Genomic DNA, 16,721 nt, shown 5'->3' on the forward strand with positions numbered 1-16,721 from the left:
TTTGATTTCATCCTTCGGTAATGCCTGTGCGGCAGCTTCCGTCGCCGCTCCAATGCGGAAACTGTGGGTGCTGAAGCGCAGGCAATCGGGGTGCCCTTCCAGGAGAGATTTCATGGATCGGTCCACTGTCTCCCGCGTGAGGTAGCGACCGTCAGAGTGGCGGTAGAAAGGCTTCGTACTTTCGCCTTGCAGCCTCCGCTGACGGTGGTACATGCCGATGGCGCGCACAGGGCACACTGAGCGGTTAGTGGCAGTGAGCTCGATCTTTGTGCCTGCTGCGCATTGGTCGGTCTTCGTACGTTTTAGTGACTATCACACACTCACTCGTCAACTCCACGTCGTCGAACGTTAGAGTTGAAGCTGCATCGAAGGAGTTCCGCGACTTACTGACGATCTCGCTGACGCGCATAAACCCGAAGAATGCCATGCAAAACGCGCTCCACAACATCAAAGCTTCTTCGGTGTTCTTATATTCTGCCAGTCGGGTTTTAAGCGATCGCATCACGTCCATAGTTATTGGTAGACGTCGGTCAGGTGTCGGACCATTGAGCCGCTTGTATCCGTTGACCGCTCGTATCACCAGGTCGTCGGCTGCTGGGTTAGGAAGTCCTGCCTCTCGGTGGTAATTGTGTATTGCCGCCAGGTACACTTTGCATGTCCGAAATGCTGCCTTGTCCTCGAAGAGATGTGCGACAAAGGCGGCCACTGTTGCCGGAGCTGCTGGAAGCGGCGTCAGGCGGTTCTCAAGGCAAAACGTTCGGAAGCGGTTCAGTGAACAGTCGTACGTCGTGCGGGAGGATAATGAGATGTGTGCACCGAGGAGGCGCTGCAGAGTGGTGTTTGGTCGTATGTCTCCTGCAGGCTCCCAAAGATATCCGGACATGGTGTCGGCCGCTGCGAGGCCTGGACGGCTAGCTTCCGAAAACGCTCCGTCTGAAAGCGAGATAGAGCGTCAGCAATGCCGTTATCGACTCCGCGAACATGTTTCAGGGTTAATGTCATATTATTGTCGGCCGCCGCTCGTGTCAGACGCCGCATAAGATCAAGAACGCCCGGGCTGCTGGAGCGCAAGTGTGCCCATGCCTCCACAGCGCCGGCGTTGTCTGTATGGAAAACGATTTTCCGACGTCGCAATTTCGGCCCCCAAACAATGACCGCAAGGAGAATGGGAACCATCTCCAAGTATTCGATTGATGGTGGGCGCTGCAGGATCCACTGTGGCCACCTAAGTTGGAACCATTCGTTGTGGAAGAAGGCTCCCAGACCCAGCGTGGCGGATGCATCGGTATAAAGATGCAGGACGTCGGAAGTTGTCCAGTCGGGCTCCAAGAAGGAGGCTGTGCCATTCCATTGAGGCAAGAACGTTTTCCACCATTCCAGGTCAAGGTGAAATTCGTCACCGAGTGTAACGGTGGAGCATCCATGGAAGGTGGAAAGCATCATGATCATGCGCCTGGTAAACAGGCGACTGCAGGGTACACACTTTGAGGCGAACGAAAGGGAACCAATCAGGCTCTGGAGTTCGGTTGTGGTACAGGAAGTTCTTCCGCTCCAGGTACTAAGGGCTTCGGTGATTTCGTGGTGCTTTCTTGCGGGCAGGCTTAGTGTCTGGGCTACTGAGTCGAGCTCAATGCCAAGGAATGTCAGGCGAGTTGCGGGGCCTTCTGTTTTATCCAAAGCCAGCGGCACCCCAAGCTCGCTGCACACTACTTGCATAGACTGCATGAGACACTCGCACTCGGTCGTTCGCGGTTTGCCAACAAAGAAAAAATCATCAACATAATGTAGTAGCGTAGCAAGGCTGGCTTTCTTCTCCACACACCAGTGTATGGCAGTAGAAAAAAATTCGAAAATATAAGGGGACGAACGGCAGCCGAACGGTAGTACAATGTCGTAAAAGTACTCACCGCTAACGGTGTAACCCAACAGATTCCAGTCGGCAGGCCTGACAGGAATGAGGCGAAATGCGGACTTGATATCCATTTTGGCCATCACAGCGCCTTTTCCTGCAGTTACAACCAGCCTGACGGCGTCATCTATTGAACAGTACTGCAGGGGCATGGCGTCTCCGTCAATGTGTTCGTTGACGCTGTCCCCGAATGGCTGGGAAAGGTCTGTGATGGTCCGGTGTCCGCCGTCTTTCTTAGGACGGCAGCCTAGCGCGTTCACAACAAAATGAGGTAGAGGCGGGATCGGAAAAGGGCCAGCAGTGTGACCGAGAGAGATTTCCTTTTGGATGCTTCTGACCAGCACGGCGTGATGTATTCGTGCGGAGGTTGAGTTTCTCGTGTAGCGGCTTCGCTGCGGCCCTGTATATCGGATGTCTGCTCCGACACGCAGGGTAGTGGCGATGAATTCTCGTAAATATTCGTCCGGGTGATCCGCGAGCAGTCTTGCAAAAGCGTCAGCACGCAAAGGCGTCTGAGCGCTTGCAGGCACTCTCGGCGGCTCAGCGAGACCCGCTGTTGCACTGTGGAGTTTTGTGGTCTTTGTCCCGGCAGTGTTCACAGGCGTGAAGGCGACGGTACCTGCACGGTTCACTGCAGTGGCCGTAGTTATGATTGCGGCAGACTTCGCCCCCCGCTGCCGGGGCAGGTCGAAAGGGCGGAACATATCCGGCTTGGCCGCGGCGTGGTTGCTTGCACTGGGCGATATAATGCCCTAGTTCCCCGCAGTTTCGGCATTTGTCCGTCGCTGCAGCCGTCTTCTTAATTCGGCTTTCGTTAGCGCTGTCGCTGGCGGCCTCCTCGGGGACTGCGTTTTGAATGTAATCGGCGTACGTGTCGTCGTGCTGCCGCGCCCACATATCGACTTCTTGAGGGTGGCTGGTCATGAGCGATCTGAACTGCCGGTCATACTCGAGCCAATGGGCGGTCGGGACCCCCCGGTCGACGTATGCCGCAATTAGATCCTGGTATTTAGCCAGGGCGGTGGCCAGCTCCGGCAGAATTGTGACGCGGTATGCCAGGAATACGGAGAACGCGCGGATCCAAGAGGTGAAAGAGTCAACAACTACACCTCGTTTGGCTTTAGCACCACTTGTCCTCTCGACATCACCAGCTTAGAGCCTCCATGCTTTGGTTTTTCCACGCGGTTTTTTGGTAGCAAGCCATCGAAGTCGACGTACCGAGATGGGTCCGCTAGTCGTCGGCGAACCCTGCTGGGAACGGCGGGCAGGTGCTTGGCCCGATTGAGCAGAGCGTTACGCATAGACGATGATGCACGGTTACCGCTGTGTTGCTTTCCGCCGGGATGCGGACCGAGGCGGTCGAAAATCGGCGGGCGGGCGGGAGCGGCTGCGAGACGACGAGCGGCTCCTTGAACTGCTGCTCTTACCTCTACGTCGGCGGTGCGAGCGTCCCATGCTTTCACCCCTCTGATGCACATCCCTCTTTCCATCCGGATGCGACTCAATCTGGATGACAGATGCAGTCGCTGGAGAAATTGGCCGGGGAACCCCCAGCTCCCTGGTTGCCAGCGGTGTGACAATGTCCAGGAGCTGCTGGATTTGTTGCTGGTGCTGTTGATGTTGGCGTGCGATTAGGGTCTGTAAATCAAGCGGAGGTGGATCAACTACCACCACTTGCGACCTGATTGTGGGAGCGGGGGACGGGGATCGATTGCGTTTTCGACTGGGACGCGTGTTAGTTCGTGGAGCCCGGCCTCCTCTGGTGCCTCCCCCTGAACGCGTTTTCTTCGGGCTGAGGTTACGGTTGGGCTTCTTCTTCGGTGGCATGATAAGAGATTGTTGTGAACACCGTTATTCAACGGAGAACCGACGGAATGTTAGGGAACTTCAAGTCTAGGAAACCGTAAATTCAAAACGTAACAGTATGAACGCAGCAAAAACCTCCAGTGCAAATGTCAGTGAGCTGTAACGCACGAACGGCAAAAAGCACACGGCACCATGCTGCCGGTGCCGAGATGAACAGGGAAACAACTGTACAGGATACGTAAATTGCGCCAATTTAACATTAGCTAAGTAAAACTTAACTTTCATTTAAATAAGTGCACCACATAGTCCTCCAGCAGTTCACAAGATGCAGGCCATGGATTTTGATTCAGTGAGCGGCAGTACTGCATGAAGCTTCGTTCTCCGGTGGCATACGCTCTTCTGGTAGCAGGAGCCATTCCGGCTGCGAAAAGGTCATTGGGACAGAAGGCGGTGCTGGCTTGCGTCCGAGAAGGAAAGGTTGCAGTCGGCCTAACACGTCCGGAATTGAAAGTCCCTCTAATTTTGCAGTGGGAAGGAGTTCTCTGAATCGTTTCTTTAGAGATGGAGTCATTAACGCTGCATCCAAATGGCTGAGATAAGTCCATGATTTTGCGATGGCCAGTCGGTTTCTTTGGTCGCAGTCCACGAGCATTGGTTACAAAGTCCGGATTCGGCGGTTCAGTAAAAGGATCGAGACAATGGTGTGCCGCTAAATCTTTTGCTATCATTGCTGTAATAATGGATGGGTCAGCTAAAGCCGATTGCGCGTTTGAAGTGAACCGACGCATCCCGGGGCCTTCGTAACCAACGCTGAAGTCGAAACCAAATCCCTGTAAAAGAAAATGCGCCATGTCAGTGTCCGGATAATTTAACAGAAGCTGTGCAAGTCTATCGACGCGGATTGGTGTAGTTATGCGCGGATCCGGTCCCGGATACAGTGGTTGAAGTAGTGGGCTTGGTGCGAGCGCCGGCGTGTTCAAAGGCAGCGTGGTCGGATGCGCGACATTCACCACACAGGTGCTTGTAGCGGCACTGGTTCCTTTCGTGCAGTTCCCGTAGTTCCAGTTCCTGCACACGTCTGGCGGGATGTGTCGAAAGGGCCGACCCGCCATGTCATTGCGACCGTGTGCGAGCAACTGGAGACTTTTGGGACACCCCTGCACCGTGTGATCAGCCAGAGGACAGTCGTGGCAGAGCGGAAGATGAGCTCGGTTAGGCAGCCGTGCGACACAGCGATCAAGTAGGCTGCGGTCTAGTCTGTTCCATTCATCATGATTATTATTATCGCGAATCCGATTAGCGCGGAATGTCTTGTCATATTCGAGCCAGACAACTGCAGAATAAACACCAGCCAACTCGTTGACAATGGTTTGGTAGGAATCCAGGGGGTCACGAAGTTCAGGAAAATAAAATGATCTCACACGGCGGAAGACAATGAAGGCTTCGTTCCACTGATTTAGCGAAGTGATGGTGACCTTTCGCGGCTTCGAGTCAGACAACACATACGTCCTATCGCGGATTTCAATCTTCGCTTCCCCTTGAATCGGCGATACCATGCTATTTGCGTGGAGTAACTTATCCAAGTCAACGTTCACCGTTAAGTCATATAACTCCTCCAGACACTTGTCATTCACATACGGAAAACTTGCTGGCAACGGAGGCGGTTTTTTGCCTCGTGTCTTGGTACTGATCTGTAACCCCGACGATTCTGACTCGTTGACCCTCTGTGTCAGCTGCATCATTTGGTTCTGTTGATTCAGCATAAGCAGCCCTTGGTGCCGCCCGCTTTGGTGGCATTGCTTACAATTGCCAAAAACCAAGAAAACAAATCAATGATCATCAGAAAAACAACAGTGCAAGTAAACTTCAAAAAGGAAAACTACTACATGAACTTCAAATCCAAATTGAAACCACAATTGGCGAAGCGCAAACCACAAAGAACGCAAATTAGCTAAGCACATCAGAGAATATGCAACGCAGTGTAATGAACAACGCAAGATGGCGTCCGGCGAAAAGGTCAACCAATCATCTGACGTGCGGATGGCTCTACGGATAAATCAGCCTTCTAGAAGGAGGCCGGAGTTTCTCTTGACTGCATTAACCTAAGTTAGCAATAAATCGCTAACTTCTATTACTGAATGTCGACTTCACAATATTGCGGGGAACTCGTTATTCCTAGGAATGACAGATGCTTGTAACTGAGATAAACACCGGCGCATATTATTGATAAATAACGTTTGATTAATAAATATTTTTACAGATTATTAACGTTTGCGTGTTTTTGCGTTTTAATTTTTCAATAAAAGTTTTTTAAATTTTAATAATTTAAACGAGACGTTATGAAGTACAGTTTTACTAACCGCTTTATTGAAAGTTGACACTGGGAAGTAGCAATACTTCGCATGAAGGAAATTTATTCGGAATTAACCTTATTTCCCCCGTACATTATATTTTTAGAGGCTATTTGACCGAAATGATGGTAAAATAAACTAATGTTTCAGGGCAGCTACGAACTGCGTAAAAGTGAAAACGTTTTGCAAACAGCAGCTAATCGTTGTGTGAAATTGTTCTATAAAGTGTGCACGTGTAACCGATTGTTAGTGTCGCCAGTGTGCCGGCATTCTAAGTGTTGGCAGACGGCGATGCATTATTCCCATCCATTCCGAGGAAATCCATGAAATTTGCCGAAATATGCCCGCAATCGTGATAGGAACTTGGTTTTACTAGACCGATGGATACTGAATAGTACTTGAGCGCATCAGCTAAATATGTAGGCCGGTAAAGTGACAGGATGGAGGCAGGCGATAATTATTATTATTATTATTATTATTACATCAAGAGCAGACAACCCGCTAAACGGGACTTCGACGTCTGGTCGGCAACAAAATATAACTAAACAAAAACAATTTTAAGACAGATCAACAGTTCGGAGAGCAAATTTAAAAAATCCCACACCATCAACACTGAGTATCTGCATGTTAACTTTTTTTATGCGCTCAAAGATGTTCCTTAGTCGCATGGCCAGTGTGCCTTCTCCGATCTTCTTCTTCGCTCTGGCTGCAATTCTCGTTGGGTTCCGCAGGTTGTACAGCATTCCCAGATCCGTGAAGTCGATCATCCCGACCATATACCGCGGCGGATGGTATGCTTCGTGGTTGTAGATCTTATACAGCCAGACCGCTTCAGACTGATTCCAACGGTCGTACACCGGCAGGATGCGCAGTTTCTGATACAGCTCGGGTGTAACCCGCTCCTTGTAATCAGAAATCGCCCGCAGTGCTTTCCGCTGTGCCCTATCTAATTTCTCGCGTAAAGCCGAAGATGCCGGCGACCACGTATCTGACCCGTAATCCAGATGTGGCTGCACACAGGCATGGTAAAGGCTCCTACACTGAGGCAGATCCAGGCCGTCTTTCGCGCGGTTGATCATTGCGATGCCGTAGTTAACTTTTCGCAGTATGTGGTCATAATGCACACTCCACTTCAGGTTGCGATCAATATGAACGCCTAGGTACTTAACCGACTGCTCCGCTTCCATCTTGTGACCGTTAATCATTACTGCAGGAGAGTGCTGGCTGTTCTTTGTTTCCGAGCAGATGTACATTAACTTGCACTTTTTCTCGTTGATGCACAGGGTGTTGTTTGCAAGCCAAGCCGTTACGTTGTTAACTTCAACGGTTAATTTCGCTGCTGCTTCTGTTTTGGTGGCACCGCATCCAAACAATACGGTGTCGTCGGCAAAACATTCTGCATCGCTTCCGTTCGTCATGTCGTTCGTATAGATCGTGTACAGTGCAGGTGCCATCATTGTCCTTTGCGGCACCCCCGACCGCACTGGTAGCCAGTCAGACACACGTGCGGTCATTTTCACTCTCTGCTTGCGACTGGTTAAATATCCATGAAACCACTTCAACACGTTACCTGATCCCGATCATTTTCAGTTTTTCGATGAGTTTGGCATGGGAAACTGAATCAAACGCCTTTTTCAGGTCTAGAAAACATACAGCAGTGACATGCCCTTTATCCATCGCTTTTCGCCATCTCTCCGAAACCTTAAGGAGCAGTGTTTCACAGGAGTGGCCTTCCCTAAATCCAGACTGCTTGTCGGAGAGGATGTTGTTCTTTTTCAGGAAGGTCACTAATTGATTCTGCACCACTTTCTCAAATGCTTTAGAGAGATTGCACACAAGAGATTGCACACAATCCGCATATTCGACACATGTAATCCATTTCGCGTAATCTTAAGTCAAGTATTCTGGTAAATTACAATAAGGATGTCTATCACGGCACTGACTATTAGTACGGCTCGACGAACGTGGGTTAAGTGGCGAATGTGAAGAGCCAGCTTGCCGTTATTGGCAGACACGGCAATCCATCGCTGACCTTTAATTATACCGCAATCCAAACTATGCCTGCACCATTTCTGAAAGAGTGCAAGCCAGGTTCTTGATTCCATTCAACTACCTTTGTTTCGCCTATAAACGAAGGGGAAGCAAGGACAAGCTGAATCGGCGGCATAGATGCTCACGAACTTGCTCCATGCTTCCACCGTTCCATAAACAGCTGGGCCTTCGATTCAGTTCTTCAGAGCTGTGGAACTAGGTCGCAGGCATGGTCCCACAATGGTATCCCGGGCTAGGTTTCGCCAGCGCCGGTTTAGCAATATTATTAGTTCTGTTACCGCTTATAACTTTATATACGCATACATGTACAATTTCATCGTAAACAAAGTTGTACGCGGTGACAGAAATAATAACTGTGTCGTCGTCGGCACCGCTGCTGGATGGTACTCGTACAGTTTATACCTCCATCGGATGATACAGCTACTCGGAGCTGATGAATTCTTTTACTCTGTAAAAAAACATCTCAGCTGCGATAATTTTTATACGGCGAACGCTTCGCCAGTACATGGTCCTCATTTAGCCCCTCGTGCAAGTACATCCCTCCTCATCCAACTTATAGAAATACTGCAGTCCTCTCTACAGGATTCAAGCGAGAGAGTCTGGCTTAATTTTTCTTGAAGCGCCTCCATTATTCCACGCTTTACCAGCTGATCCCGCAGCTCTTGGACTTTTACCAAGGCAGCGTCGTCCGGCGGAAAACGGTGAGGTCCAAATTACGAAGCAGACGTTTAATAATAAAAACTCGTCACGGATACCTTGCTTCGTCGTTTCGATCGTATTCCTTTGCCGGCTGCTAACACCGCGGTTAGTCTCAATCACTTGTGACCTTTGCACTACAAACACACACATTTTATGTAACGCCGAGATCATCTGCACCGGCACTCGTTGAACGCCACCCGCAGCTGACCTGTTCACGCAGACATACAAATTATTCAGTGATGTCGTGGATACACTAATAACATCTAACTAACACATGGTAGGTAATGGCATACCACCATTGAAGGTCTGCAATCTTTTGTACACAGTAAGTATACAGACCATATGATCAGAGGGAACGCATGGATGCCAGCCGGTATTAACAGGACAATTGGTATTTCCTGATAAATAATTAGCAGCAGTCGATATTGGGGATTATAGACAGTTGGCAGTTGTTTCACAAATGTGCAAGTAACCTGTGATAAAATGGCAACAGTGACAATGGATGTGACGACAGTGTCCTGACCTCCAGAAACCAAGAAAAATCCCGGAAATCAACGTGAATCACGTTAATTTGGGGGATTTTTCTCAGTTTCTGGAAACCAGGATAGAAGATCTTTCGAAAATCCCTTGCCCCGATCTCCCGAAACAGATCTTTCCAAAATCTGTAAAGAAAACATAATGAATTATACAGCAGAATCTCATAGGTTACGCGGTATTGTAGACAATTAAATAGGTATTAAATTCAGTTTTTATAAAAAAAACTGAGAAAACAAAGCAGCGTTGTTTTTTAGATGTTTTAATGCTCAGTATTACAGTAAACGGCATTACCTGACGTTACTACGTTATTACTTTCCGTTATTATGTTACTAAGTTATTACAGTAAACGTTGTGTAAACAGATCACCAGCCCTACCTGAAAACAGCATAAGTGGGCGCTTGCCCGCTAAATTCCTGAAGTCTGACGCGGCAACAATCTCGTAGCTCCTCCTTCCACACGTTTATACATTTCTGTAGAATAACTGGTGCACCAATGAAAAAATGTCCCGAGAAAAAAGATACGACGCTTATACCAATTTTTGTAGGAATATTTTTCAACCGGATACCGCCGGCGCCACCAGCAGGACAGCATCGTCCTTGAAATGCGTAATCAACTGTAAAAGAATTATCGCATTCCACCGGCCATGGTGTCCTGTTAGCATCAATAAATTATAAGACTTTAACTTTTCCTCCATTACAATTGAGTATGTGTAAAAGTGCAACACGAAATGCCGGAGAGAAATGAATCATAACGTTATGAGTGTGAACGGATTTAGAAATTGCCCATATGCCGATGTGCCGAAATCAAGTTCGAGCAAGGACATTAAATTTTTATGCAGACTATGGACATAAAAAGCAACTTATCAGATGATTTTGATACACAGTAAGCCTTAGATCTGTTAATCTGTCCTAAATGTTTTGTTAACAGAAAACTGTTTTGTTCGACCAGACTTGCAGTCCCTTCGGGGTTGTCTGCTCTTGTGCCGTAATAATAATAATAATAATAATAATTCGCCGTCATAATTTTGCGACGATTTTGCATTCCGCGGTAATTTTGCCTGGGACTTTTCTGATGAGCACATTAAATGGCCTCAATAGACCACATGAACGGCGTAAGTATATACCTATAGTAACTGCTGGCGTTCTTCCATTCCCATAATGCGGACTTCGAACGGGCAGTATTCGGAGCATCTATAAACACTCACGCGCTTAAGCTTTTTCTCCACTCTATAATGCGCCATAATTCAGCAAGCGGATGTTGCAGGCGCACAAACCGTTTCCAAGAGCTGTAGGCAAAATGTTTCGCTGATAAAAATGCATTAAAATTTTTGTTGGTTGATGAAGGAGCTTGTGGTATCTTGTACCAAGCCACTTAACTTAATAATTACCATATATCAGACAACCAGGTATGAACGATACCAGATCTCAAAAATTTCTACTTTTAACATTTGACAGGTATACAATTTGCATCATTAAAACTATAAAATTTTTAAAAAGTTTTGCGGTACATGTACCTGCACCAGTGTGCAGGTATAAATGTGACGCTTTAAAAAACCCCTGTTCAGCCATGACAAATGGAAATCCATACGGATAGCTGGAGCAGTAAAAATTTGTGAAGTTTGCCCAAATTTGTCAAGCAGCAGCTGGATAAAGGTCACTTACCGCACTTAACCTTTTGTTCGGAGGTGCAGCCGGCGCCGCCGCCGGTCCGTTGTCAGCGACTCGGCGTCAGGGGATAACGTTGGCGCTAGTACGTTACCTCCAGAAGAGTCACTGCAAGATGATCTGCATCGGTGCAGTGAAGTGGAGCTGGAAATAAAATCTGTGAAGTTTTATAATAAAGACTTGTGTGGTTTTCAAGCAGCCTTCTACTCTAGCTGTCTACGTATTTTGTCGTTTCGAGCTAAACTTGAAGTAAAACATTCTGTAAACTGAAACCCCATAGTGTGATTCGCATTGAATATACAGCTGCCATTTTAACTGGAGCCTAGTGGTGCCTGTTTTCTCGTGTAGCCTGCAGGTAATATACCTCCAACTAGCGATAACTACTGCGATGACCGCCATCAAAATGTGGGGAAAAATTTATTTCAAAACCGTAAACCAATGGTTTGGTATGAACGGGACCGTGTGTGTGCCTTTGCAAAGGTGTGAGGTGCAACTCGGGGAATACATTCTCTGTTACAGCCGATGATCCCGGCATTTCTGATTGTAATGTTTGTCATGAAATACCATTAGGTAGATTTTCGAAGAATAATTATGTATCTGCTTTGATGTCTGTGCTGGGGCTCAAATCTCGCAGACCATGCTGCGCTAAATGAATTATCCCAAACTGGAGACATACGAGTATATGTACGCGTACGTACATCATGCCCATAAGCTGGGATGAATAACAGGCGCTATCCACTGGAAACCGAGAAACGGCTGAAAAGGCGCCGATGGGGAATCAGACTGGCTACGTCGTTAGATCCGCGTAGGCAGTACCACTGCACGGCAATACGTTGAAATCATTTGAAAGATTTTGTCGCTGTACGTGAGCCGCTTCTCCGCTCACCCCTTTGCAGCTTCGCACATTTCGCTGGCGAGACAACGATCGCTTGGCGGCTGGCGGCTCAGCTCACGCATCCTCCTAAGCGGTTGCAATTACCGCATCCTTTTATTCGTTTTTTCTTTTATTCGTTTAGGCGGCTTCCCGATAACCGCTCCCGGCTCGTTCCTCGTTTCCAGTGCGGCTTTCGTCCGCAGGGATGTAGAGGCACACTAACGCACTAGGCCCAACTCAACCGATCTGCTGCTACCAAATAAGCAGGGCGCTATCCACTGGAAACCGAGAAACGGCTGAAAAAGGCGCCGATGGGGAATCGAACCCCGGCTACGTCGTTAGATCCAAGCGTAAAACAGTACCTGCTGCACGGCGCAATTTGAAATCATTTGAAAGATTTTGTCGCTTTGTACGAGCCGCTTCTCCGCTCACAGATGCTTTATATCTGCAGCTACGATAAAAAGGAGTTGGCTGGTGTGTATCGTGATTCGTAAAATTTCCTGCCCTGTGCGTTTAATAGCGTATTAATATTAATCTTCTTTAATTTATACCAAATCTACTTACACTAAAGAAATAAGTTCTTATTAATTTCCCATGAGTGTTAATCGAAAAACGGCTTTCGATCGTGACGGTGACTATGTTAAAAAAATCTTTTCCGTAATAATTAAGAAACAGTTTTTTGTATCTGTAATTTTTATTGATCGGATACAAAGACAAGCTCACAATTCACAAAAGAAACATCAGAAACAATTCGCTGAAACAGCACTGCCCAAAGTAAGTACTCGTACATGTAGAAAACTAGAAATGTAGGATCAACTTAACGGTATTCGACAGTACTCGTACTACTGTATAAAAATAATAAGCATGTGACCACTGCCGTTGCCGAAATGCCTTGTCAAGTTATAGTCTCGAGCCGAATAGCGCTGTTACCAGCAACTGAATCATCTGCATGGATAAACCTTCCTCTACCCGTAGTAACAATCAGAAACCACATGGATTTCAGGGATGATTTACTCTGTGTAGCATGCATCCAGAGCCGCAACGGTCACATTCGTCAAAGTGGAAATATCTAGTTGACGGAGATCCATAGTTTCCCAGCGTTGTGGATCAGCGGGGCACGGCTCCTTTAACCTGAAAACGACTGCCACCGTGAAATCCGAATGAACACTCGAATTCTAATATGAGGCAACGCTGTGTAAATGACGCCCTCAATAACATCCCCACCCCTAATGCGTGCGCAAAAAGGCACTTACATCTGCAGGAAGATACGAATGCCGACCCATTCATCCGGATAGACTAACGTCTGTTCCCAGGGAGCATACAGCTGCGTCACCTTGCGGAAGGCAGCCTGACTGACTACCGGACAATTGGCATTTGCCGCTGCTAAAAAGACTCGCCACTGTTCAGCCGGCGTTTCTGTGGAGTAAAAGCGCAACAGCGGAATGATGATGTCCCACTTAACAACATGACCCGGGCGCATGAACACCCGTCTTTCCGGCTCCGGCAAAGCCGCTTCCATATCTAAGTACAGTATCTGAATAGCCGAGCCAATGATGGCTTCCGCCGCCCGGACGTTGATTAGCGTCAACTGTTTACACACCCGCATGATGTCAGACAGCGCGGTGCACTCAAAGGTGTAGTTGTGGAAATGGTGGAAACGGCTGCGGCGTGGGGACAGGATCGGAAAGAACGTTATATCCGTGAGAGGACCAGCGTAGTTGATTACGAGTGAAGGCAGACAAATGTCTTTGGGCTTCAGTACTCTTTCTACCGTCTCAAGTTGTAGTTGGAGGGCTGTCATGCCGTAAGAATGCTGCGTGTCTTCGGTTAATGCTAACAAGTGACGAAGAACTGGTCGCCGTCAATATCCTGAACGTATCCCAGCCACCATTGTGGCTGGGATACGTTCAGGATATAGCCAACAATCTCGTCGCTCCTCTTTCCACACGTTTATACATTTCTGTAGCATAACTGGTGCGCCAACGAAAAAATGTCCCGACAAAAAAGATACGACGCTTGTACCATTTTTTGTAGGAAAACTTTTCAACCGGAAACCGGCGACGCCACCAACAGGTCACATCGTCTTTGAAATGCGTAATTAACTGTAAAAGAAGTTATCGCATTCCACCGGTGATGGTGTCGTTAGCACCAACAGATTAAAGACTCTAACTCTTCCTCCATTACAGTTGGATATGCGTAAAAGTGCAACACAAAATGGCGGAGAGAAAGAATTATATAACGTTATGAGTGTGAACGGATCCAGGAATTGCCCATATGCGGATATGCCGAAATCCAGTTCGAGCAAGGACATTTTATGCAGACAATGGACATAAAAATGCAATTTATCAGGTGCACAGTAAGCCAAATATACCGCCATAATTTTCCGACGATTTTGCAATCGGCAGTAATTTTGCCTGTGATTTTATGATGAACACATAAAATGGCCCCAATAAACCACATTATCGGCGTACAATAACTGCTGGCGTTGTTCCGTTATCATAACGACACCGGATGGGCAGTATTCGGATCATTTTAAAGCAGTCACGCGTTTAAGCGTTTTCTCCACTTTAATGCGTCATAATTCAGCAAGCGGATGTTGCGCGCACAAACCGTTTCCAATCGCTGTATGCAAAATCATTCGGTAATAAAATGCATTAAAACTATTTCTTTGTTGGTTGAGGAACCTTGTGATATCTTGTACCAAACCACTTACCTTAATTAATAATCAAATATGAATCAGTCAGGTATCGATGAAGCCTGGTCACAAAAATTTTGTTTGCTTTTAAAATTTCGATAGATGTACAATCGGCATTGATAAAACTGTAAAATTTGTAAAGATTTGTACGATACATGTACCTGCGCCAATGTGCAGGTATAAATATGGCGCTTTAGCCATGATGTGAAACCTCTGTTCAGCCATGATGTGAAAATCCATACGTATGGAGCAGTACAGGGGAGGTACCTACATTGTGAGCAACTGAATTCTCCTTATATAGCCTGCATCTGCGTATCCGAATTTCATAAACAGTGTGCACCATAGGTTTCGGCACTGGGTCGCGTCATGACGGATCGGAGAAGGGACGTATTCAAGAAAAGGATCGGAGAAGGGACGCTTGCTATGCGACTAAAGAATATCTTTGAGCGCATACAAAAAGTTAACATGCAGATAATCAGTGTTGATGGTGGGGGATTTTTCAAATTTGCTCTCCAAACTGTTGATCTGTCTTAACAATTCTTTTTTTGTTTAGCTTTTTACCGACCAGACGTTGAAGTCCCGTTTAGCGGGTTGTCTGCTCCTGATGAAATAATAATAATAATGACAGGTGTTTGGTGACCTTTGAATGGTCAGCGGATCTAAAAGTGCTTTAAAACAATATTGGGGAATTTGAAATTAGAAGTACCATAAACCAAAATATTTTGTGGTACTTATTGGGAGAAAGTTCAGAAACCGTTGTTTTGTGCATATTCAAAGTTAAAAGCGGTCGACAATACTGGGGCAAGCGTCTCAAAGGGATGCAGCTGCACTTTTTAATAAGCTTCTGAATTTCTTAAGTTCTTAACACTCTGCCCGTCGTGCTTGTTGGTTAACAGATACTGACAATGAATAAGGACATTGTACACAGTTGCAGTTGCAAAAAATTTCCAGCTTATCACATTGCAGTTGTGTGTTTTTAAGGATGAATCACTGTCAGTCTGTAGTCTGTGTAATAGTTAGCAGGAAGTGACCGTCTCTATATTTCTTTACAGTAGAAACAGATAGCCGAATTTTCTCAAACTTTGATGCAAATCATTTTAATCTGAAAAGCGTCACACGATGTCGCAAAGAGAGCTGTCATGTTCGAGTATATGCGACAAGTTAGGGCAAAGCGAAAACGGTTAACCAAGCACGTTGGCCGCCAAGCAGACGTTGCAGACGGAGACCGAGGGGCAGATGTTAGCGTTGATGGGCGCCTGCACACCGGCACCGTTCAGAGCGTTAATGGGGATCAGGCCGATTAATCCGGCACCACCAGTGTTACCGCCACTGTTCCACTGGGTGTTCGTGTTGCCGTTGTTCTGGCACTGTGCCATACCTAAAATTAAAGATACCACGATGAGACACTGCACATTTCTTTCGGTAATTTCTATTTGCAACGTGCTGCCCGCTTTTTCAGTTTCCGCTAGTACATTAAGCAATAATTGAAATCAACTGAATAAAGATCACTTACCGCACTGGGCTTTTTGTTCGGCGGTGCAGCCGGCGCTGCCGCCGGTCAGTTGTCGGCGTTCGCGGATAACGTTGGCGCTAGTACAGGCTACCAGAAGAAGGGTCACTAGGAGGATCTGCATGACTGCTGCGAAGGGGAGCTTGGGAAACGCAAATTTGTAAAGTTTCGGAAATTAATCTGCACCAGAACTGATATTAAGACTTATGGGGTTTTCTCGCAGTCACCTAGCTGTTTATATACATGCATAAATATACTCGATCCTTGCAACCACGACAAGTGTTGTCCATGTACTACGTTTTTCCTGCTACACTTGCTGTAAAATTCCGTAAGGTAAAACCCTATGATTCGGAATAGGCGGCTGTCATTTCGCCGGGAGCGAGAGCGGTGCCTGCTTTCACGTGCAGGTAAAACCCGAGACTGTAAACCGTATTATCGACGCTCACCGGTTAGCTAGGAACTTGTTGCATTTCACAGTGCACGGTTGTTTTTACGTTGGCTCGGTTGTGGCAGTCAGTGCGTTGCGGCAACGAATCATGTTCTTCAACCACAAAACAAATTTGGTTCTTAATGTTTTTGTGTGACACATAATTATAATACTCTGCAGCTACAGAAATATGTAAG

General features: G+C 47.0%; 2 protein-coding genes across 2 annotated transcripts; both read right to left on the bottom strand.

Moving 5' to 3' along the window:
• Nucleotides 1-12,773: 12,773 nt before the first annotated feature.
• LOC129594510 (uncharacterized) lies at nt 12,774-13,711 on the bottom strand. Its single transcript, XM_055491209.1, has 2 exons — nt 13,146-13,711; nt 12,774-13,023 (listed from the first exon to the last, which is right to left on the bottom strand). Exons 1-2 carry the CDS (start codon nt 13,691-13,693, stop codon nt 12,903-12,905), a joined length of 669 nt encoding a protein of 222 aa, XP_055347184.1. The 5' UTR covers nt 13,694-13,711; the 3' UTR covers nt 12,774-12,902.
• Nucleotides 13,712-15,436: 1,725 nt separating this feature from the next.
• On the bottom strand, nt 15,437-16,371 carry LOC129594506 (uncharacterized). Its single transcript, XM_055491206.1, has 2 exons — nt 16,101-16,371; nt 15,437-15,965 (listed from the first exon to the last, which is right to left on the bottom strand). The coding sequence occupies exons 1-2, from the start codon at nt 16,219-16,221 to the stop codon at nt 15,769-15,771; spliced, it is 318 nt and encodes a 105-aa protein (XP_055347181.1). The 5' UTR covers nt 16,222-16,371; the 3' UTR covers nt 15,437-15,768.
• Between the last annotated feature and the right edge of the window lie 350 nt (nt 16,372-16,721).

The sequence above is a fragment of the Paramacrobiotus metropolitanus genome, unplaced genomic scaffold (assembly GCF_019649055.1).
Source record: "Paramacrobiotus metropolitanus isolate TYO unplaced genomic scaffold, Prichtersi_v1.0 Parri_scaffold0000068, whole genome shotgun sequence".
In the NCBI taxonomy this organism is placed as follows: domain Eukaryota; kingdom Metazoa; phylum Tardigrada; class Eutardigrada; order Parachela; family Macrobiotidae; genus Paramacrobiotus; species Paramacrobiotus metropolitanus.